General features: G+C 47.4%; 1 protein-coding gene across 1 annotated transcript in view; it reads right to left on the bottom strand.

Annotated features, from left to right (window-relative positions):
• Positions 1-24543, bottom strand: part of USP9X (ubiquitin specific peptidase 9 X-linked) — a 1542050-nt gene that overhangs the window by 14560 nt on the left and 1502947 nt on the right. Inside the window, exon 44 of the mRNA XM_078658291.1 lies at positions 14824-14919. Within this exon, the coding sequence (XP_078514417.1) occupies positions 14824-14919 (96 nt within the window). The remainder of the gene's footprint in view (positions 1-14823; positions 14920-24543) is intronic.

The following is a 24543-nucleotide window of genomic DNA, read 5'->3' as shown; positions in this document are numbered from 1 at the left end:
AACGCGCTTGATGGCCCCCATGGGCAAGAGGGCCGCAACTTCCTGCTGGAGAAGCACCAAATTATCCCCCGACATACGGTGGAACTGCGGTGGCATGGCGGTAGACTCGAAGGGGAGGGGCTAGCCCCTTCGGACAATCTCCAGAACCCACCTAACTGAAGTAATGGTGCGCCAGAGGGGAAGGTGATGACGAATCCTGCCCCCCACTGGAGTCTGGTGGGCCTGAAACACCGGACTAGGAAGGTGTGGCGGCACTGGCAGCGGGGGTGTTGGTGAACTGACCCGCACGCTGGCCCCCTGACCTGCCTCTGCGAGCCACACGTCCGCGACTGCCCTGGGACTGTTGCTGAGCAGGCTTGTTCTGAAATTAACATGTTTGCACGCCTCTTCCGGAGCTACGAAAGGAACGAAAGTTAGAAGTACGTGCGGCCGAAAGGCCTAAGTACTTGGCCGTGGCCCGAGAGTCCTAAAAACGCTCCAATGTGGAATCCACCTTATGACCAAAGAGGCGGGTGCCATCGAAGGGCACGTCCATCAAAGTATTTTGGACATCTGCAGAAAAGCCAGTCGTCCTCAACCAGGCATGACCACGTAGCGCCACCGTTGTGGCAATCGCCCTACCCAGCGAATCAGCGGTATCAAGTCCACAACGTATAGTGAACTTGGCCGCATCTCTCCCCTCCATACGAGCTCGGGAGAGAACTGTCCAGGCCACCTCTGGACATTGAGGTAGCACCTGCTCAACCGCATCCCATACAGAATGGGAATAGCGGCACAGACATGCAGTGTGCACAGACTGCAGTCCAGAACTTGCGGAAGAATAAATCTTCTTGTCAAACTGCTCCAATTTATTGGATTCCTTGTCTGGAGGAACAGATGGAAACGCACTCGGCGACGTCGAGGCCTGAACCATCAAACTCTCAGGTGTAGGGTGCTGGGTGAGGAAGGCAGGGTCGCCCGGGGCTGGGCGATGGCGTCGGCCCACACCCTTGTCCACAGGGGCCCCTGTGCTGGGCCGGGGCCAAGTGCCCAGAAGCACATCAGTAAGTGCATCATTAAACGGCAACAGCGGTTCTGTAGAAGAAGCTGGCCGAAGCACTTCAGTCAGCATGTTGGTCCTGACAGCCGCTGTAGGGACCGTGCTTTCATGACGTAGAAGCACCAGTGGAATAAAAGTATTTCCATATTCATCCTTAAATAAATGTCAATAAATAAAAAAAATTGCATTTCTATCGGCCTGTTGGGAATGGATTTGGAATGTCGCACAGTCTTAGTCAAGAGTTGTTATAATGCCACAGCATGCAACTCTGTTGGTTTTAGCATTTTCTTAGCAGCAATAACTGTGTTCTTCATTAACATAGCCACTGTCATGGGTCCAACGCCGCGGCAGCCCTACGTAGCACCGTGGAAAAGGAACCACTCTCCTCCATAGTAGTTGAAGGGGATGGTGAACCAGGCGCCGGAGTGTAATCCGGGCCACCGGCCTCCGCCTCCTCATCCCAGTCGGGGACGGATTCGCACTGTGCTGCGAGAGGGTCTTCAAACCGTTCCCAGTCCTCTCCTTTCTCCACAAGTGGACAAGGACGTGAGGGAAGAAAAGGGTAAAAGTCCCCCATTGGTGCCGGGATCGGCGTCGGGAGACATCCCTCCGGCACAGTTTTGGCGTGGAGCCGGCGACGAACGCAGAACAGTTGGGTCCACGGGGCCCGAGGCGATCTGACGGGGCCGATGATACGTGCCATTGCAGAATCAAACACTTGCAATTCGTCCGGAGTCGCCTATGAACCCGGAAAAGGTGGGTAAGCTAACGGAAACTGCTCAGGCTCCGTTGGAGCCGCAGGGGTGGTGCCACCTGCCCCCTCAACCGTGTTCCGCGACCGGCGAGGGGAAGACGAAGAGCGGCGACGCTTCTTCGACTTTTTGTGCTTTGCCTTACCTGACTCCGAGTGCAAAGACTTCGAATGACGGGGCTTGCTCTGCAACCAGGCCCTCGACCTCCAACAAGACCGGGGCCTGGAACGACGTGGGGCTGACTACTGGGCCTCCAGCCACTATCGGGACCGCTCCTGCAAAGTTTTTGGGGCTATGGCCCGGCAGTGGGAACACGACTTGGTGTCGTGGTCACGCCCCAGGCAGAAGAGACACTCACGGTGTGGGTCAGTCAGTGACAAAGTGCACGGACAGGCCTCTCAAAGCTTGAAACCGGGCAACTCTATGCACCAGGAGTAAGTTTACTTACAAATTATATCAAACAAATACTATAGTCAACAAGTGACTGTGTACCGCTCTCTCCAGATCTGTGTTTGCTGGCGCGGAAAAAGGAAGAACTGACGTCAGCGCACGTGGGCGCGTCTAAGTAGCTCCAGTGACGTCATCTCGGCGCATACGACGCCATTGACGCACGCGGAGTCGTACGATGACAACTTTCGACGCGCGGGGGTACTGCTGACAAAAGCTTTCGGGATCCAGTCTGACGCCTGGGGATATTCTAAGGTAAGGAATCTATCACTAACGTGTCTCTTTCAGATTGGATTTATTTTGGAGCCCTGTCTCATCTGTCCCCATTTCATTATCTATGCCTCCTCCCTCCTGTTTCAGCAATTTCAGAAATACAGGTCCACTGTCTAGGAAAACACCTCACCCCATCTTGTGCACATGGACAGGTCAGGGCTTCCCAAAATGGGACTTGAAGGCCATAATTGGTCGACTTCACTTATTCATACAATGTATGCAGCACACTGGCCACATACACAAACATGTGGAACATACACTTGAGATGGTAGTGCTGGATCCCTTATGTGCCTTCGATTGCTCTGCTGGAGAAACACTCTAGAATGGTATTAGTTAACAAAACGAGGTATAAATCGATCTACGCAATGGCACGATGCTTTACCTGTGCCAAATAACTCATTTTTAGTGAGTGAGTGAAACAACCTTCAATACAGAACAGTGAGGGAACATCAAATGAAAAGTTTATTTTTTCCTGCCCCACTAGACCCTGTACCAAGACTGGGATACTTCAGTCCGTATTAAAAAGAGCTGTACTAGGCTTGGCACAGAGCAGGCTCTTTATGTTTTAAATGTTCTGTACACTAGGACTGGTTGCTTGCTATCTCAGAAAGCCTTTTTCCACTACACTAAAAACTTGCACGAAATATTGACATTGACTTCCAATCATTTTCTCTTGTTTTTATTTCTTCAATCTTACTCTCCCCTTACCTTTCATCCTCTGCATGTCTTCTATTTCTGAGTTTAGTCACCTCTCATTCTGCCTGCCTTAGTCTTTCTTACTGTGATTCTGTAAATGCCTTTCACCTAATTTCATACATCACCACCTCTCCTTTTTTAAAACCCTATCCCTGCAACCCAACAATACCTAACTTCCACTAGCCTATTTATCTCACATGAAATTATATAGCCCCAACTAATGATCACACCTAACTAGTATTCATTTTAATCCACCACAAAGAAACTGGAATAAATGCATGGAATATTTATTTTGAGAACATGAGTAATCCCAATAACCAACAATATCAGTGGAATAACTACTAAAGAATACGTTACTTACCTTCGGTAACGATATATCTGTAAGAAACATTAGTTAGTGATAGATTGCTTACCCCCAGGCTTCAGACTGGATCCGGAAAGTTTTCGTAAGCAGTAGCCCCTGCTCGTCGGAAGGTGACCTCGTCGCGGCTCCGTGTCCGTCAACGAGATGACGTTGCGGCAGCTACTTAGACGCCGCCCTCGCGCACTAACATCAGTTCTGTACACGACTTTCCGCGCCAGGAACGCAGAGCCATGCAAGATTCTGACCACTGGTGCATTGAAACTGGGGCCCTGAAAGGGATGACCTTAACCCTAGAAATCAGTTCGCAGAACGGGGAGGATGGGTGGGGGGGGGTAAGGAATCTATCACCAACTAATGTTTCTTACAGATATATTGTTACCGAAGGAAAGTAACTTGTTCATCTGAAAGAGACACGTTAGTGATAGATTCCTTACCTTAGAATAGATACCCCAGCAATACCAACCCCGGTTATGGGTCTACGAACCAAGATCACACCAGGAAGTCCCGGAGAACAGAACAGCCAAAAAAGCCGTCTCTCTGGACTTGGCTGCCCAGGCATTAGTGCTTATTAAAAGGGTGCAACGAGGCTCACGTAGCTGACTGACAGATGTCTTGGAGGGGGACACCATGTCCCAATGTTGTAGTAGCTGCTGTTGCCCTGGTAGAATGGGCGCGTAACCTCACTGGAGGTTCCTTTTTAGCCATAAAATAACAGGTTATACACAAGATGACCCTGCGAGAGAGAGTCCGCTGGTGCACAGCCCGGCCTTTCTTGGCACCTACGTAGCCAACAAAGAGCTGGTCATCCACACAGAACTGGTGTGTGTGATTGAGGTAAAATGAGAGCGCACGTTTTGGGTCCAGACGGTGGAGCCTCTCTTCCTCTCTGGAAGGGTGCGGAGGTGGAAAGAAAGTGGGCAGGGTGATAGTTTGGCCAATGTGGAATGCAGTAACAACCTTTGGCAAGAAGGAAGGACGAGTGCGGAGCACAACCTTGTCCGGATGAACAGACAGAAAAGGAGACCATATTTACAAATGGCAGCGGTGGTCTAATTGGTAGCACATCTACTCTTTTAGTGCATTCAATGTATACAACCAAGTCTTGGTGGCACTCAAGGTTACTAAAACTGCACCCCACTGGAGGAGCTACGCTAGCAAACAAGATGGCCGCTTAAGCTCCCGGCTCCGCCGACCTCCGCCTTTAGCCGGATAATCCTGGCACATATCCTGATTTTACGCTCGACCTCTGTGTGGATGAACAGTTGCAGAGCTTGATGGTGTAATCCCGAGAATTTTACCGGCTTGATTGACGGAGTTATACCGTGTAGGAAGGTAGATCCCTGACTATGGTTGCCCCCAACTTTTTGCCTGGTATTTTGCTGGTTTTCTGACTTAGTTGACCTGGGGCCCTGCTATTCAGGACCCCAGGCCTACTGCTCTCTCTGTAAAATGGATTCCATGTACCATAGGTACATATCTAATTGGATACTGAGTCACCTTATCAGTCCCTGTACAGTGTACCTTAGGTACCCAGGGCATAGGTGTACCCAGGGCCTACCAGGGGCTGCAGCATGTATTATGCCACCCCTGGCTGGCCATCCAAATCTGACACAACTGGCTGCACGACAGCTGGGGCAAGGTGGTGTAATCACCCTTTGCTTTAGATATAGTATACCTATATCTAACCCTAAAATGGACACACAGATCTCCTATCAGTCACTCCTATGGCAGGCCTTAACAATCCTGAAGGCAGAGTGCTTGGAATCGTGTGAGATGGTGCTCTGGCATGAGCTGAGCCTGTCTGCGGCTTTCGGGATCCATCCCTTAGCCGTTTCCATGATATCGCATACCATATACTCTTAAGTGCATTATAATCCTCGCGGTTATATGCCAACTCTGGTATCGCTTTATCAAAACATGTCGAGTAAGGTGTCATACGAATTGGAATACTAACCCCTCGCCAATTCTGGCGACGGGGTTAGCATTCCACCCTTCTAGAGGGACACGACATGTATGTAACCCCTAACCCCGGTTAAAGTCAAACAGAGCCTCAGCTCCACAAAATGGATGCTGCCACCGAGACACAAGTCTGCCCTCCTGCTGCTGGGAGTCCTCCCAGAGCAGGAGATAAGGACAAAGGGTTTCCTGCCAGGGGCGGTGCCAGCACCGTCCCAGACAGGGTTTTGTGTATTGTAGGTAGGCAGGGCTTTAGAGGAAGGTGACTGTACGTGGCACCCCGGTGCTCACTGTGCATAGGCTGGCTGGAACCAGTTCCAGGGTCACTCCAGACCCTGTGCTGGGGAAAAGCCCGCCAAGGAAGTGGGTGTAACCACCCCCCTCCCAGTCCCACCCATAGGGCAGGACTTAGTCGCGTGCCAGCCCCCTTTTACAGGATAAAGGTAGAGACTGGCTCCCTTCCAAATCAGATCATCTTTGAATCCTGAAACTACTTTCCACGAAAGGAACTCAAGACTTCTTCCTAAGATTTCTCCCTTGTGACTAAGGAGTAGTCACCCTGCATCCGCAGGCACCATCTTAAGAACACTGCGGTCTGCTGCAAGTCTCTCCTCCGGATCAAGACTGCCCAGCTCGACGAGAACCGGCTTCCCTGGCACCTCTGACCTCTACCTGCATCATCAGTCACGCTGAGATTCGTGGGTGTGACGAGACCTCGAGGGACCGGCCATCTTCAAGACTGCACGACTTCTTTCCAGCAAGCCCGCCGAGTGAATTCCTGGTGAGTGCTTTGGGGTCCGAGAAGCCCCCACCCTGAGCAGCTCCAGCACCGAAGAGCAGCCCCCCAGCATCTCCACGATCTGCGTGGGGCCCTTCTGCTTTTTGCTGCTCACCGCGTTGTTTGGCTACTAGCCCGCTGGCTTGTGGCCTTCCTGACGACGCCCGACGACATTTCTGCTGCTGGTCTGGTTGCTCCAGACTGGCCCTTGCTTCCCTCCATCGGAGAAGTACCCTGGACCCTCCTGGTCCACTCAAGACGCCATTTTAGGTCCACCGCGTGGGCCTTGCATTTGCCAAGACTTGTTGCCCAATCCTGGGTCCAGCGACGTCGACAGCAAGAACCTTCGTGGGACAGCTCGCACCTCCATCCTGGTCGCCGACAACGCCTCCTGGTCCGAGAGACTGCAGAGCCCAGCAGCGCCCACTCACCTGACTGCGGTGACTTCGCCCGGTGCCATCCTGGTGCCCACTTAATCACTGGCTAGTGATTCAAGAACTTGGTCCCCTCTGCTTTCAGGTTTTCTTCTTCCTTGATCCAGGCTTGGATCCATCGAACTTTTCTTCACTGGTCGCCTGCCAGCAACTTCTTCCTTCCAGGCTCCTGGTCCGGCAACGAGATCCCCGACGTCTTTTCAGACCTATGCAGCTGCAGCCCCTGGGCTAGGTAACTTCGGCACTTCGGTGTCCCAGCATAGCCTCACTATCCTAGGGTCAGGATCCACTGTCGTTTTCTTCCTACCAGGTCGGGTTCGCCCGTGAACACTAACTTTGCCTTTACTAGCCTCCATAGACTTTGTCCCGCATCCCGCGTGAGAGTGCACACTCTGCACCCGAGTCCCCTGGGCCTCCTAGTAGTAATCTAACGATTCCCTAGTCCAGTCCTAGCGATTCCAAAGCCTATTAGAACTGTTACTTACCTGCTAGTAATTCGCATTCCACTTTTAAAGTATATGGTTTTTCGTGCCCCTCGGGCATTTGTGTATAACGTGCTAACTTAAGTATTTTCGTAAGAGTTTTGTTGTGTGCTTAGCTCCCTGTCTCATAAAGAGCCAGGGTAGTCTTGTTATAAATAAATACACTGTTTATTTTCATAACAACTTGTGTGGTGTCCTTTCACTGGGTGTTCAAGGGGTAATGTGATGGTAAAACAGCTGGCTTAACACGCCCTCTAGAGTCTTAGCCTTAGACTGCTCGTATCCATGCTACTAGGATAGCTGGTCTATAAGGTTGACTTACAACCAATCATCAATAAGGGTTGTTTGGACTGATATATAGTGATCACTAGAATAGTGAGCACTGCACATCAGGCCAACTTCTCACATACCGTGTTTTAATTCTCGGCCTAGTCCAGCTTGTTAGCCGGGGCCTCCAGTGCTGGTCCAGCCGGGTTTCTGTTGAACAACTTTGGCCGTGGGCCTCGAGTAGGGTCCGGTCTCCTGCAGTGAAGGTTATCCTTGCCCGATTCTGATGGCGGTCATTTGGTCTGGTTAACATCGAATGAGTGGTGACAGGGCACTTCGGAGGCTGTGAGCGGGGGTCCCCGTCCCGGATTGCCGCCGCCGGGGTTCGATGGGTGGGGTCCTCGCTCGCGGTAGCGGAGTATAGATCGATGTCATGTAATCGTTAAGTCGCCCTCCACTGCCGTCCGCACTGCTCTCGCTTGTTCCCCTGGAGAACCAAGCCCTCCGGGGAAAAGACCATGTTTGAAATTGAGCGAGCGGAGATGGGTCAGAAGGAGTGTGAGCCATCGCTGAGGACCGTACTGGCCGCCATCGGCGCACTACACTCGCATGTGGAAGCCATTGTCCGCAAAATGATCGTTGGGGCAGTTGATACAGGGCGAATGGGACCGGACTCAGATCCATTGCATGACCAGACACGAGCTGAGTTTTCCACGGAGTACATTGTGACGGAGGATGAGGGCCCCGTGCAGAAAGACATGTTGATGCCCATGGTCAGTGCGCACTAAATAATTGCGAACTTGGGACTTCGAAAGGATCGCTACAACCGATATTGCTGACGACTGAGGTGGAACCACTCGTTTCTCCATTCCTGGAGACTTTAAGAAGCGACCTGCGGTTTGCAACTCTTTCTTTTCCCTCCCTGGCAGTCTTATTACGTTCACGGAGGAAACAACATCGCGACTTGATGTCGGTGAGGGATAGCCTATGTGTGGTTGGGGTTCTCAATGACTTAATATTTTTGACTTATTCCAGACTGAACTTCTTTGAACTCCTTTCATATTTTGATTCTCCTGTGAATGCGGTAGTTCTACCGGACGGAGTTCGTAAGAAAGATCGTAAGGGCCAAGGATGAGGTAGACTGATTAGACCTGATATCATGACTTCAATGGACACGGGATTTGCTACCATAATGCTTGTGGGAGGTTGGGCGGTGCTTACAACTTCCCCTGTTTGTTTTGCCTGTATCTTCGGATGGTTTCTTTATGACTATACTACAGGGGTTGTTTATTTCTGGCGGGGGGAGGGGAGTCCGGGAGTCTGTATGACGATTTACTCCTCCATTTTACTACTTTTAGTATTTAGTTAGTTGGGGCGACACGCACACTGCTAGTTGGGGTTAGGCGACATCCATATGCAGGGGTGCAGGGTGGGGGGAAGGGTTTATTGTATTGTCTGTTTTTTTTTTTTATGTTCTATATCCTATCCATATCCTGACAATGGGTGCCTTCCTAATGGGTTATCCTACTTGGTGGGCGGACGGGTCCTGGGGGGTCATAGTGTTTGCACGGTTTCCTACAATGCGTCGCTTTTTATTGCTGCTAGCTGGGTGCGGTTGAGTTTCTGTCCACTGCTAAACCTTATTATGCTCTCCTGCCACTCGAAATTGCCTTACTCATGATAATCCTGTTCCTATGGGTGGTGGACTTATGAATAATGCCGATTAGATTGGATTTATAATTACTGTACTTTATACGGCCGCACTCCAGTACCATCTCATGATTCAGCTTCTGCCTGGGGATTATCCGTCTATTTTTCGCCATATGTTTGTATAATTGTTGCTCATTCCGTGATGTAAGACACCTGCTGTTGATTTTTCTTGTTTTCTTAATTAAAAAAAAAAACTGCACCCCACTACCTAAGGTGCCAGAACACTAGAGCCCAACAGGTCCCAGTGAAAAATGTAAGATAAGTGTATAAACCTTGCCACTCTAGATCAATTCAAATGTCAATTCATAAAGCTGTTTAGCAAAGACCAAATCAAGATATCAGCAAGAAGTCAATTCAATTCCTACTGTATCAATTTTAATATCAGAAGTCACCACATTCTTAAATCACAGGTTTCAAGTTTACAACATACTAACAATACAATAAGGAATAGACGGCTTGATGCAAAAGTCCTCCTTTTTTAGGCGTTGAACTGGCAGCCGACACGTGTTTCGTTTCTTAAAAAACTTTTTCAAGGATTCAGTTGTTGGATCCCATGGATGGTGCACAAAATGTACATAGAAAAATCCAAATCTCCGATGCGAGCGTCATCATTTCTTGTGCATTTCTAGATATGTAGAAGTTCTCTTGTCGCAGCAGGAGAAAAAGTCACGTATTACATGTGTGCAATCCAATATTAGCTATTTTGAATATTAGATCGTCGCATGTTCTTGGGCTGTAATAAGCCCTTATGTTCCGGTCGTCAGCTTGCGGCATAGTTCTCTCCAATTTTCTTATACTGAGTATAAGAAAATTGGAGAGAACTACGCCGCAAGCGGACAGGAACATAAGGGCATATTACAGCCCAAGAACTTGTATTGTTATTATGTTGTAAACTTGAAACCTGTGATTTAAGAATGTGGTGACTTCTGATATTAAAATTGATACAGTAGGAATTGAATTGACTTCTTGCTGATATCTTGATTTGGTCTTTGCCAAACAGCTTTATGAATTGACATTTGAATTGATCTAGAGTGCCGAGGTTTATACACTTATCTTAGACAGAAAAGGAGGTTTACAGGAAAGAGCCTGGAGCTCACTCACACCCTAGCGAAGGTGATGGCAACCAGGAAAGCAGTCTTTAAAGTCAGTAATCGAAGAGGACAGTTGTGAAGCGGCTCAAAGGGAGCACACATCAAATAAGTAAGAACCAGATTTAAGTCCCACTGCAGCATTATAAACGGAATAGAAAGGAAAAGGTGAGTAATGCCTTTGACAAATCTATTTACACCAGGGGACTTAAAAAGAGGGCTGATCAGGTAGCCAGAGAAAGGCTGAAGTTGCAGAAAGTTAGCCCTTAATAGTGCCCAGAGCAGAGCCCTGCCGGGCTAAAGAAAGAAGGAACAAAAGGACGTCTGAAAGAGGAACAGAAAGGGGATCCACCGCCCTCGCTGTGCACCAGGCCACAAATTTGTTCCACCTGCAGGTGTATACCAATTTAGTGGATGGACGCCTGGCTGCGAGAATGACATCACAGACTTCAGGAGGCATCAATTGTCGCCGCTCAATCTTCACGCAAGGAGGTGGAGGCTGGACAGGTTCGGGTGGAGGACCGTCTCCTGCTGCTGCGACAGAAGATCCTCCCATGGAGGCAGTCGGATCTGGGAATCCACGTTCATACTGAGTAGCTCGGGAAACCAAGCTCTTCGAGCCCAGTTTGGAGCCACAAGAATGACTTTTCTTCAGCACTCTAAGTATAGGCGGAAAGGCATACAACAGATAGCAACTCTACTTGCGATGAAAAGCGTCGCCGAGCTAAGTGCCGCCTTGGAAATTCCAACAAGCAGATCTGCTGACATTGCGCGCTCTCTTCGGTGGAGAATAGATCTAACCAAGGCTCTCCCCACTGTTGAAAGAGACCATGCGCCACCTCCGAGTGAGACGCCATTCGTGATCTATCATGCACCTGCGGCTGAGTTTGTCCACCCTGGCGTTCAAAGAACCCGCCAAGTGTTGAACCACCAAGGAAATGCCTTGACGTTCCAGCCATCTCCAGAGACGCTCCAGGGTCTGGTCTGCCCTGAACCCAGGAGACTGGATGGCAGAGCTGGATATGCAGGATGCCAATTTTCACATTCCCGTCCTGCCTGCAGTTTACGGTAGGCCACGATCACTTTCAGTTCATCGTGCTCTCCTTTGGCCTTACCAACGCCCCTCGGGTGTTCACCAAGGTGATGGTGGTGGTCACAGCTCACCTGCATAGACGAGGGGTGCCAGTCTTCCACTATCTCAACGACTTGCTTTTGAAGGCGTGCTTGTCCAGTGCATATGCTGGGGTTCACTATCAATGTGCCGAAGTCACATCTGACGAATCTCTGATGCTCCCTTTCATCGGAGCGTCTCTTGACACAATGCAGTTTTGGGCCTATCCTCCCGAACAGTGAGTCCAGGATATTCAGGCTAAGATACCGATGTTTTAGCCTCTATCCTGGATTTAGGTGAGAATGACTGAGGCCGCTGAGCCTTATGGCCTCCAGCACCCTTCTAATGACACATGCCAAAGGGCATACGCAGGCTCTGTAGTGGGGCTTGAAGTTCTAGTGGGCGCAGCATCAGGGGAATCCCTCTGAGACGGTCCAGATCTCGGAGGGAACTGTGAATGGTCTGCAGTGGTGGTTAACAAACCATGCTTGGGTCAGCAGCAGACCCCTCTCCTTTCCCCAACCTGTTCTTACAGTTGCGACAAATGCGACACTCCTGGGATAGGGAAGCCATCGGGGAGAGGTGGAGATCAGAGGTCTCTGGTCTCCAGTGAAATCCAAACTCCACATCACCTGTTGGAGCTCTGAGCAATCCAATTGGCATTGAACGCCTATCCTCCATCCGGGGAAGGATAGTGCAGGTGTTTACGGACAACACTACTGTCGTGGTGCTGTAACAAACAGGGCGGTGAAGACTTGTAGAGCCTATGTCAAGAGGCCCTGCGCTCCTGGACATGAAACTGACCGCGTTTCATCCAGTGCAATGGACATCTTCTGGGCATAAGCAGAGTATTCATGTAGAAGATGCAATCATATCTATGGTAATGAGAGTGGTCAGAATATCTCATGCAAAGGTACTCATCTGTCCCGTTCCCAGTCGCAAGAGATATTCTGACCACTCGCATTGCCTTAGATATGATTGCGTCTTATACATGAATACTCCGCTTATGCCCTGAAGAAGCCCATTGTACTGGACAAAATGCATTGGCTGGTCTACACTGCACCTTACTTGTCACGCTTGAATCCTTTATGAATATCAAAAAGGAAGATTTGTAGAACGCAACTTTGGATACTGATTTTGTACTTTGTATAATCATCTATGCAGTGGTGCACCGTCTGCTTTTTCATTTCAATATTGTTAAGTCCAGTTGAGGACCGCACCTTTACAGTGGATGCTTAGACCCTGTGCACACAAATTTGGGATATTTCCCTCGGTCACTACTTTAGGGATAGCAGGTTAGGTGCTAGTCGCTGTAGGGTTCCACTGTAATTTTTTCATGGAACTTTTCAACATAGTAAAGGAGTTCAATGTAAACCACCTAATAGAAGGAGCGTCAAAGTAACAACAATATTAGCAATTAGATATTGTAGTCCATAAAGAATCAAGAGCCAAGCAAGCTTCGTTTATACTGTATTCAGTCGTTTATTGTACGCTGATTATTACTTTTTCATCTTCATATCATTCAACATGAAATTCTTCAAGAAGATATTCACAAAATGCATAAATGTACACTCCACAGCCTATAGACTCGGTTTGATACTAAACCTTTTCTTGCATTCAGAGCACTGATAAGGTTTTTCCCCAGTGTGGATTCTCATATGCTCAGTGAGATAAGATTTACGTTTGAAACTTTTTGGGCATACAAAGCACTGAGAGTAGTTTTCCCCAGTGTGCATTCTGTTAAATTCTGTGAGATAAGATTTATGGCTGTATCTTTTTTGGCACAGGTAACTTTTTTCCCCAACTTCAGTAATTCGGTTATTAGTAGAGCCTTTCTTTCCCCCAGTATCAGTTATTTAATCTGCTGGAATACTTCAGCAGCCCATGTTTCTCGATCGTCCTCCATATTTTCGAAATATTACAATTCTCAAGTGCTGCATTCCCCTTATGTTAATTCAATGCTACTGGAACGATGAGGGAAAAACTTGTGCGCACTGTGAGTTAAGTGATTCCAACTATTTACACTTACAACCTTCCTGCGCTCAAACTCCTCGTAGCGCACCTTTAAAGCCACTGAGACAACAATATAAACCACCTAATAGAAGGAGCATCAAAGTAACAACAGTACTAGCAATTAGATATTGTAATCCATAAAGAATCAAGATCCAACGCAAGCTTCCTTTATACTGTATCCAGTTGTTTATTGTTGTATGCTTATTACTTTTTCATCTTCCTATCATTCAACATGAAATTCTTCAAGAAGATATTCACAAAATGCATAAATGTACACTCCACAGCCTATAGACTTGGTTTGATACTAAACCTTTTCTGGCATTCAGAGCACTGATAAGGTTTTTCCCCAGTGTGGATTCTCATATGCTCAGTGAGCCCCTGAGCATGGCCTAACCCCCAAACCCAATGAACACGCCTGCAACCTCGGCCTCATCCTCGACAGCCAGCTATCCACAAAGAAGCAGGGCAGCATCATCACCGTTTGCTTCCTCACCATCCAAATGCTGACGATGGCCTTCAGATGGCTCCCACCCAACATCAGGTGACCAGTCACACAAGCTCTCATCTCCAGCAGACACGACTACAGCAATTTCCTCTATGTAGGTATCACCGCCCATTCATGAGGAAACTCCAGACTATCCAAAACACAGCAGCCAGACTCGCCCTCCACCTCCCCAGACAGACGCACTTCACCCCTCACCTCAGTAAACTCCTCAGGCTACCAGTTGCAAAGAGATGCCTGTTCAAGCTGCTCACCTACACATACAGGGCACTACACAATGATGGACCAGCATACCTCAACGAACAAGTCCATTTCCACCCACTTACCAGAAAACTCAGTTCCGGATCCCTCTCCCTAGCAGCCACCTAATGCACCCACCAGACAAACAGTGGAGGCCGCTCCTTCTCCCACCTGCTGCCTAAAGCCTGGAACAACCTCCACCTGCACCGTAGAGCCTCACCATCGCACTAGCAGTTTAGGAAGGACCTCAAGACCTGGATGTTCAACCAACACAGCGTCTGCGGGTGAAGCAGATGCGCTCTACAAATTCTGAATGACTGGGCTTTATGGAGGCTATTGACGTTGGGCAAATGTTTGCCTTTTTGAAAGTGTATGAAGAGAATTAAGAGGACTACAACTCAGTTCTGTAGTCATCCAACACTTCCCTAGCCTCCTGTGCTGTTCATTAATTTAGGAAGTCACTATATTACGAACTTAAGTACATAATTAGGTACGTCCAGTAACAGCTTGCATGTCTTAAACCTGCAATTAACACAATTTTTTCTGAATGTATGCAAGTAATTATGGTCTTACCGAACACCCTAAAATATGTTTGATTTAGTGTAATGTTTACTGTATGGATTTTTTCTAAAAAACATTATAAGGAAAAAAGGAAAATGTGAAACGTTTACCTGTTGATACTGGGTACCAGGTGAATGGGGATATAATGGAGCATCTTCTGGCGGAGAGGACTCATGTTCATCTGGGGCATCCGGGTCATCTGGTTCCTACAAATGAAATATTTATACACACTTATAAAAATATAAAAAACTCTGATCCCAAGAGAACCTTCAGAAGGGCAAATGCTCTAATTAATCTGTTTCCTCTGTAAAGGTTCTGTGAAATTTATTAGAGGGTAGCAGTGTTAAACAATACATTATTTTTTGTAAAAGGGTAAATTGACAGGAAATGCCATAATAAGGTAGGAAAATGAAGACTGTAAAGTAAATGTTTATTGTTTAGTTAATTAAAACCATAACAATTTAAAACCAGAAAGTAGAAAAACCAATGTTATACAAGCAAGTTAAAAAAAGAATTAAACAGTACATTCATTTCATCTTTTTTTAATACTTCTAAAATTCATTATTAACCCCTTCGGGCTGATGACGAGCTCAGCTCGTCATGAGCGTAACCTGCCGTGCGCTCATGACGAGCTGAGCTCGTCATGTAACACGGTAATTTAAAAATTGCCGCGTACAGCGGGAAAAGCCGCCGCATTGATGCGGTTAAAATTCAGTGCAATAAGTTTAACCTTTTTTCCTCCTTTACCAACTTTCGGACCCTTTTAACAAAGTTTTGTTTTTAAATGTTTTGAGGAATTTAATCAATCTGCCATTCAATGGAGGGTCTGAAGGGTTTAGGCACGCCATTATTGCAGCTCTACAGGACCTGATGACTATTTCATTAAAGCTTGTTTTTAGGAGGATAACTCGTTCATTATACAGTTCCTTGCATGTGCAAATAAATTACATGGATAAAATCTTCTTTATAGAAGTTGCACAGCCGACATGATTTTGGGCCGGTGTGCACCCAGACAGGCTGGTCCACCAAAGACGGTAGTGTCCCAAAGCGTAATGCCATAAGTTGCTTTTTCACGTTAATTGAGAAAGTTTCGCTCAAGTATGGCGTCAGTGCAAGGGACTTATAGTTGTTTATCACCATCCAGGCGTGCGACCTTGATCTAAAGATGTTTTTGTCCAATTGTGATGAATGAATTTTTGAGACTTTATTTATAGTTTGTTTGAAGGATTGATACGAGAGGTTTTTATCCCATAATTCTTTTGTAGCTATGGTTGAGAGGGATTTGCATAGGTATTGATTAAAAAGAGAGGTTTTGTCCTCGTTTACTTCGGACCAAAGGGCTTCGTTTATTTCTGATGTAGCTACATTTTGTTTCAAGCGATACCAAGTTTTCACTGTCGCATACATTCTGCCTATATCTTCATTTATTAGGCCGAATTCAAGGCGAACCTGGGCTGGGGAGGCCGACCTTTGTGTCTGAAATACTTTTTTGTAGATGGAAACTATTAGTTGATTTAGGACTTCTCCATCTTCGCCATGAAAGGCAGCGGTGGCATATGTTAGTGTTGGCAGGATTTTTGCCTTCATTACTGCGAGCAGGGGTTTATAAGAAGGACCCTTCAACTTTTTAGCCAGTAAGCTAAAGGCAAATATGAGGGCACTTGTTCTCTGTGTCATGTACCTTTTTTGCTCCATAAGACTTCTTGAGTTATCGATATAGAGTCCTAGGTACTTGTATTTTTTTTTACCTCCTCTAGTTGTTTGCCATTAAGCCAAATTGTCTGTTTACTTCTCTGTTGGCTCCCAATCACCATAGTTTTAGTCTTGGGTATGTTTATTTCAAGATTGTTTTCTGAGATATAAGCTGACATTTCGTCCAGACTTCTTTGGAGGCCGATCTTAGTTTGGCTCATTAACACCATGTCATCGGCGTAAGAAAGATGAGAAAGTCTCAATTTACCCAGTTTCGGTGGATGGGAATTTATGCGGTCCAGCCTTTGAGAGAGGTCAGACAAAAACAAATTAAAAAGGTGAGGGGCCAGAACGCACCCTTGTTTGAGGCCTCTGGTCGTTGTCAGCTTCCTTGATAATCTTGACCCATCACCTATCTTGATTCTTAACCACGTGTTCGAATAAAATAGCAAGATACCTTTTAATAGCCTTTCAGGAATGGCCCATGATCGCAGCTTTTTCCACAGGAGGTGACGATCAACACTATCAAAAGCAGCTTTTAGGTCTATAAAGCAGAGTTAGAGATGTAGTTTCCTCTGCTTACACTTGTCTGCAATTAGTGATAGTCCTAAAATATTTGTTGTCGTCCCTAAGCCCTGCCTGAAGCCTGTCTGGTTGGCTGGGATAAGGTTGAGATTATCAGACCAAGCCTTAAGCTCTTCTAACACCAGGGTGGCATAGTATTTGCCCTCTACATCCAGCAGGGCTATCAGCCTATAGTGTGCTGGATTTGATCTATCTCCTCCTTTGAATATAGGGATCATAATCGAACCTTGCCAATTTATCGGTATGTTATTTAGGCGCTCTATTTTTTTATATATAGGTTAAGGAGATGATTACCCCAGAACGAAGTATCGTGTTTGAAAATTGCTTGAGGGATGGTACTCCTGATGTTTGTAATGATTGCAATTAGTTGTTTGATATGGGCCAATTTTTTCCTAGCCAGGGGATGTGCGTATGTATTTATCAGAAGGACAGTTTTTGATCTGCTCGCAGACCCAGGTATTAATTTAATCAATTGGATATTAGGTCCTACAGGGGCCATCTGTTCGGTATCTATTTTTAACTCTGTGGATATATAGACTGCCAGGCCCCCTTTTGGTCGACCATAACTTTTGGTTTTGATGGCTGGGACTGTATAGTGTATGTAATTTATTAAGGGGAGATCTTCTAGTGCCCAGGTTTCCTGCAAAGCTATTATTTCATATTTTTCCCATTTGTTTGGATGGGACCCGTTCTCCAGCCATTTTTTTGCCCCGGCAATGTTCCATGAGAGCATTTGTATATTGCTCAAGTCTTGGACTGTTGGAATCTTTTCCATTGGTCAATGGCATGAGTTCGAATTTAGCACTCCTGGCAGCCAGCCCCAGTTGTCCTTAGGCCCATCCGGACCATATGCCTGGTCATTCTGCGTATTTCTTTTCTGTACTGTTGGAAGACTGTTGCCCAATGCACCTTTGAGGAATGTTTGGTTATTCTGCGAGATTTCTTTTTGCCTTTGTCCATTGCTCTTGTTGGCATTAAGGTTACTATTTAAAGGGCTGGGATAGCGTGGTGACATTGGCTTTAGCAGTTTAATTCCCCAAGCTTCAAATTGAGCCTTTGAGTTCATGATATGCTGAGCGTCCTCTTCAGTCAGCCAAGTTGTCAACGTTTGCTCCTTATTTTTTTTACATTCTATTCCTATGAATTCCACTGCCAACAAATTTGCCGAGGTCAAATAATTTAAGGCTGGGATGTTTGCTGTTAGTTTCAATATATTGCCCCTGTTCAGGATGTCATGACGCCCTTTTGAATCATTTTCTGGAATTAGCAATAATTGCCGCTTCGATGGAACGTTACAGTGACCTAGCTGTAGCATTGGGTATTCTGCCTTGTTTTTAACTTTGATTTGCTTTTTGTCGTCTTTTATTTCAATTTTTATGTTTACATGTTGGGTCTTGGGATCTTCCACAGTGTGTGAGCCCTGGATGTCATCCGCCCAGCGTCCTAAACAGTGGGTGGTATCTAACTCCTGATCGATATTCCTTCGGGTGTTGATGTCTCCCTTTATGGATTGAGGATTCCTTTGATTTTCCACCATTGGGTAGGGTTTCCCAAGGCCAAACACTTGAACCTGTGGAATATCCATTTTCGGGCCTTCAGTCGTGCTCTCTCCGCACTTTTGAATCTCCTGGACTGAGTTTTCTTGATTGTCATGAACATTTGTTAGCTTTCGCCGTTCATTCTCGAGTTTGAATTGTCCTTGTTTATTTGCAGCTTTGTTACCCAATGCTTTTTCTACAAAAGCATTGTGAGCTGTTAAATTGCTGGTCGTAGGTCCTGGTAGCTCGTGGCTTATCAGATCAACTTTGATGGTTTCAGTGCATTGCCCACTTTTGTTCTGAAGGACTTGAATATCCTTTTGATTGTTTCCGATTATGTTCTCTGCAAAAATAACCTTTTTCTTAGACCCATGTTTATTGTCTCCTTTTCTTTTCGTAGTCTTCTTTTGGACCCCAGGGCTTGTGCTTAAATCCTGGATTATCTCTCCAACCCTTTCAATTGTCTGGTTCTCGTTAGCTGAGTTGTCCTTATCAGTCGTTTCTGGGTTCCTATTACTAATCGAGTGGTCCTCTGTAGAACTGACCGAGACTGTTGTTGCATTGCCCGTCTTTGTAAAGCAGAACACTGGATAAATCTTTGTTGGTAGCTGCTCTGTAAGTTGGGGTATTTTGTTACGTGCTTTCCTGTCGCGTTTTTATTGTTTACGTGACAGTTTTTTTTTCTTTATTGCGTATTTTCTCCTGATTGCTTATTTCACAATTTCTAGTTGACTGGCTGTCTGTTTCGTCTTTGAAGGGTTCCATGCTTTGGTGAACTTGATTGTTTTCTGCTTTAACTTTTATAAGATCTTTTTTTTCCTTCCCTCCCAGAGTGGATTTGTTAATTAGTATTATCTGTTCAAGGAGGGTGGGCAAAAGGCATAGTTTATCAATTATTGGGCTACATGCACACTGGACTGAATATTTTGCCTGGGCTCTTGAGATAAGATTATTCATATTTTCCAGTTTGGTATTAATCCCTGCGATTTGTATTACTATAAGGTTCATGAGGTCTATTTGTATATCCATTTTGTCACTTTGCATATTAAACGCCAGTATTGTTGTCTGTAATGTATTCAGTAAGGATTTAGATATCTCAGAGAAATCACTTTGGTTAGTAACTGTCTCCCCTTGTTGGAGCTGCGATTTTAATTCTGAATTGGGTTTTTGATCTTGGTCCAGTTTAACCTGGTAGCTTTTCTCACCTGTCTCCCCGAAGGGGTTATTGTTAATGATTCTTCGAGTGGTTTTGAAACCTTGTAAAGCCGTAATATTTTGTGGATTGACGTGTTGCTTACTACCCAGTTGGTTAATCGTTTCAGAAACCGATATTCGCATGAAGTCTTTAGTTGTTGTCGGCGTTGTTTCAGTCGGCCAAACGTTGGCCTTGCCTTCTTGATCATCTTGGTCCACCCGGTGGACCTGAGCGGCTATCTGTAGCCTTGTTGACCTTGCATTGTTAGTTGCTGGTTTCGGGGTCGAAGATGTATAGTCCCCTTGAGATGTTTTAAAGATTGTTATTGGGGAATAGGATTTTTCCCAGTAGCTAAGCGCCCTTTGGTCAACGTTTTGCGAGCCTGCTGTTTGATTCAGATGTTCTAAGTTTTCTTCATTGGTGTTAAATATGAAGCCCTCGCTTTTTGTCCTGTTCACTTGGAGGAGATCGTTGCTCAAGCATGTGTCCTCTTTGTGTAACGTACCTATACTGGTGCAATTCATCAGCTCCGCCTTAACTGCCGGGTTTGGACCAACCTTTTCCTCATTCTGGAGTGGTTTCTGCAAGAGCCATTGTTGGATTGTACCATTTAAATTTTGGGCTGATTTGTTTTGCACGTTGTTTTTTCCGTTCCACGGCGATAAGGATGTCTGGGGTGCTAGAGGAGTCATAAGGCCTGGGATCTCCGCTGATGTAGAATAAATGGATGCTCCAGGATCTTTAAGCAATAGCAGTCTGTCGCTTGGGGCTAGTTTTCATTTGGTACCTTCCTCTATATTTCTGAACATTGTTATTATAGGCGAGATCAGAGGACTTTTTTGCTACGTGGCACAACCTTCTAATTTTGTACTTTGTTTTTTCTTTTTATTTTGCTTTTCACTCTTGGCCTTCTGGGTTGGGGTTGGGATCTGTCTGACTCTTCCTGATCTCATTTCTCTAATTTAGCTCCCTCTTTGTAAAGCCGGCAGCTGGCCCCCCGATTACTACAAGCAATTTAACACAAGCTCCCCCCACTTTTACCCCTCTTTTGCCCCTCCTAGGCCCCCCTCCTGTGTGCAGCCAAGTACGGGGCCCTAATGTCCAGCTGCCCTTTTAGCCCTTGCAGCCAGTACCCACTACAGGTACTCCAGAACTCCAGCAAAGCGGGAGGGGCACCTTCGTCAACAGAGGTACCCCCCACCGCTACATGTCCCTGCTGTAACTGTCGCCTGTCGCCAGCCAGCAGCCGCAGTTAGGCGGGATTGACGCTGTTCTCTGTCACTGCTCTCTGTGGAGGCAGTGTTAGCAGCCCGCCGCAAGCAGTTCCTCTTACTGCCGCTTTTCACTTCGCTTTTCACTTAGCGCTCACTTCACCTCCTCATGATGACTCTCACAGTGGCTCTCAGTAGGGGCGGGAGCGGGGAATATTTGCTGGAGCGGTCGGGTGAAGAACGGCTCCCTCTAACGGCTCTCAACACCACAGGCTGCAAATTTCGCTGGGAAGCAGCCGGACAGCAAAGCTGGGGGCTAGAGGCAGACACAGCGAGCCGACTCCTTGGCTCCAAGCTCCAAGCTGTGCTCCGCTCTAAAGCTCACCTGGATACTGGAGCCTCACACCATGCACCGCACACCCCCGGCAGCTCCCGGGGGGGCTCAGGCACGACACCGGATGGATCCGCAGATGAGTAAGCTGCGACAGTCCCCGCTTCGCTCAGGACAACGCAACACCGCAGCTCAGCTCAACCACCTCAGGAGCAACGAAGGCAGGCAATTTGGTAGACGTGTAATACTACCTGGGCTGTGAGCGGGCCGGGAGCGGCGGGTGGGGGGGGGGGGGGGGGGGGGGGGTGAACGAAGCAAACGCAAAGATTTGGTGGGCCGAGTCAGGCTTTGGTACACCACTCCGCCACTCCCCCACCGCCGATGTGAGCTCGACGGGGCAAGGGGGCAGAGACGGGTTGAAGATGCTCGCTGACTCCGCTGACACCCTCGGCCGGTCACTCCGGTCTACGGCGAGGCTCCCGCCGGTTCTCCTCCCGAGATTTCAGGAGGGCGGGCACAGACACAGAAACTCAGGGCTCAGAGATCGACCGCAGCGTCTCTCGCCGTCTAGCGTCTCCTGGTGGAGGCGGAGGCTGCTGTGTTTCCCTCTGCTCCGCAGACGCCTCGCCACGCCTCACACTGCTCTGCACTGCTCTGCTCAGATCCGCGGCGAGATTGCAAGCCTGGACTGGATTCAGAACTGTCACTGACTGATTAATTCAAGAATTAGGAAATACAAAGCAGTCTGGAAAATAAATCCAAGTTCCCTTTGGATTAATCTTCATTTTCCTGAATGTTTTCTACAAAGACAAACGTTGCAACTAACATAAAACTAACTACTGTCACTCTGAAATATACAATTTCCTATTGACATAGAAAACACCAAATGATCTACCCGAAGACGCAATACTAATGATTATACACACACAATGACTAAATTGTAGACCAATGGCTTGTAAAAATATTACCGTTAGTATATTTTCTAAGAACCAAACATACTTTGTTGCAGTTAAATATGTTATGTTATGTTAAGCGCACTTTTATAGCGCACGGATGCCCCAGCCAAGGGGCGTCCCGGTGCTTCCAAGAGTAAAAAACACAACACAGCGGCAACGGCAGGAGATGAACTGCATGAAGGCTAAACTAAATGTGAGAAAAGATGGGTTTTAATAGCCCTCCTGAACTTCAAGAGCTCATCCATTTCCCGGATATGGGGCGGAAGAGAGTTCCACAATTTTGCGGCCAGTACCCTAAAGGACCGACCGCCGGCTCTACATAGCCTGAACCGAGGAACAGTTAACAGATTCTGTCCTGAAGATCTCAAATTTCGGGCAGGGACATAGGGCACCAACAGATTCTGAAGATTTTGGGGAGAGGCCAGCTTGAGGATCTTAAAAGAGAGACACAAGGTCTTAAAGTGGATCCTCTGTGCCACAGGCAACCAGTGAAGCGAGCGGATGGTACTACCTGCTGAGCAGAATCTGGGTAAGCCCACCAGGGCTCTGGCTGCGGCGTTCTGGACGCGTTGTAACCGAGTGATCTCTGCCTGATTGGCTCCCAATAGAAGCGGGCTGGATTAGTCAAGCCGAGATAAAATAGAGGCCTGTACAATCAGCTGCCTGGTGGAGGGATCAAAGAACCTCAAAATAGGTCTTAATCCTCGCAGGATGCCAAAACAGGTGGCCGCCACTTTTTTGGTGTGTCCAGAGAAGCTAAGGGCAGGATCCAGCCATACCCCTAGGTTTTTTAGCTCCAGAACAGGAATGGGGGTCACACCCAGCTCAGGGGGCCACCATATGTCACCCCAAAGATCGGCCCGTTTGCCCACGACCATGACCTCAGTTTTTTTGGCATTTAACTGGAGACAGTTGGTATTCATCCAGCTGGCCACTGCCGAGAGTCCGTTCCGGAAGCTGGGGGCATCAAGGTCGGAGTCACCACTCAGGACGACCGCCAGCTGAGTGTCGTCAGCATACGTGACCATCGTAATGCCCCATTGCTTGACGACACCCGCCAGCGGCCTCACATAAAGATTGAAAAGTGTGGGACTCAACGACGAGCCCTGTGGCACACCCAGCTGCAACGGATAGGACTTGGACTCAAATGGTGGAGTGACCACTTTAAAAGTCCGGTCAGCGAGAAAAGATCTGAACCAGTCGAGTGCAGTGCCCGACATGCCTGCCTCACCAAGACGTTAAAGTAAAATCTTATGTGAAACCGTGTCGAACGCGGCGCTAAGATCCAGCAGGATCAGCGCCGCGGTCTGACCCGAATCAAGCACGGACCTAAGATATTCTGTCATAGAGAGCAATGCGGTCTCAGTGCTGTAGCCAGCACGACAACCGTTCTGGGATGGATCCAGAATACCTGCCCTAGTGAGATGTTCAGGTAGCACCCCATCAACAAAGGCCTCAGTGATTTTAGCCGGCCAAGGAAGGAGTGAAATCGGGCGGTAGCTCTCAAGTTTAAGAGGGTCCAAGGTGACCTTCTTGAGTATAGGTGTCACCACAGCCTGTTTCCATTTGATTGGGACGACCCCAGAAGAGAGGGAAAGATTAATAAGATGGCGCAAAGGGGGAAGACAGAAGTCTGCTGAATCTTTAAACTGAGCTGGACGCAGGGGGTCAGTGGGAGAACCAGATTTTACCTTGCTGACCAACATGCGAAACGTCTCCAACGATAGATTAAGCAGGGAGACAAGGGCATGACTATCAGTCAATAAAAGGTTAGTAGGCTCAACAACCGGCTCAGGACTAGAACAAGCATTGGAAATGCAATAGGTCTCGCAGCATTAGAGTTAGTGCTTTTAGAATTGTTTATGGGTTTTTTTGTAAATCTTTAGCATTTTTGTTTCCTGTAGCCAATGCTAAAGAATTAAAAAAAAAAAACCATAAACATTTCTAAAAGCTCTAACTCAAATGCTCCGAGACCTATTCCACTGTGTGAGGGTGAGGGGTTGAGGGTGAGTGAGGGTGAGTGAGGGTGGGTGAGGGTGAGTGAGGGTGAGGGGTTGAGGGTGAGTGAGGGTGAGGGTGAGTGAGGGTGAGTAAGGGTGAGGGTGAGGGTGAGTGAGGGTGAGTGTGAGTGAGGGTGAGTGAGGGTGAGTGAGGGTGAGTGAGGGTGAGGGGTTGATGTTGAGGGTGAGGGGTTGAGGGTGAGTGAGGGTGAGTGAGGGTTTGAGGGTGAGTGAGGGTGAGGGTTAGTGAGGGTGAGGGGTTGAGGGTGAGTGAGGGGTTGAGGGTGAGTGAGGGTGAGGGGTTGAGGGTGAGTGAGGGTGA

The sequence above is a fragment of the Lissotriton helveticus genome, chromosome 8 (assembly GCF_964261635.1).
Source record: "Lissotriton helveticus chromosome 8, aLisHel1.1, whole genome shotgun sequence".
NCBI lineage: Eukaryota > Metazoa > Chordata > Amphibia > Caudata > Salamandridae > Lissotriton > Lissotriton helveticus.
Note: the sequence above shows the minus strand (reverse complement) of the source record. Positions and strands in the feature narration are given on the sequence as shown.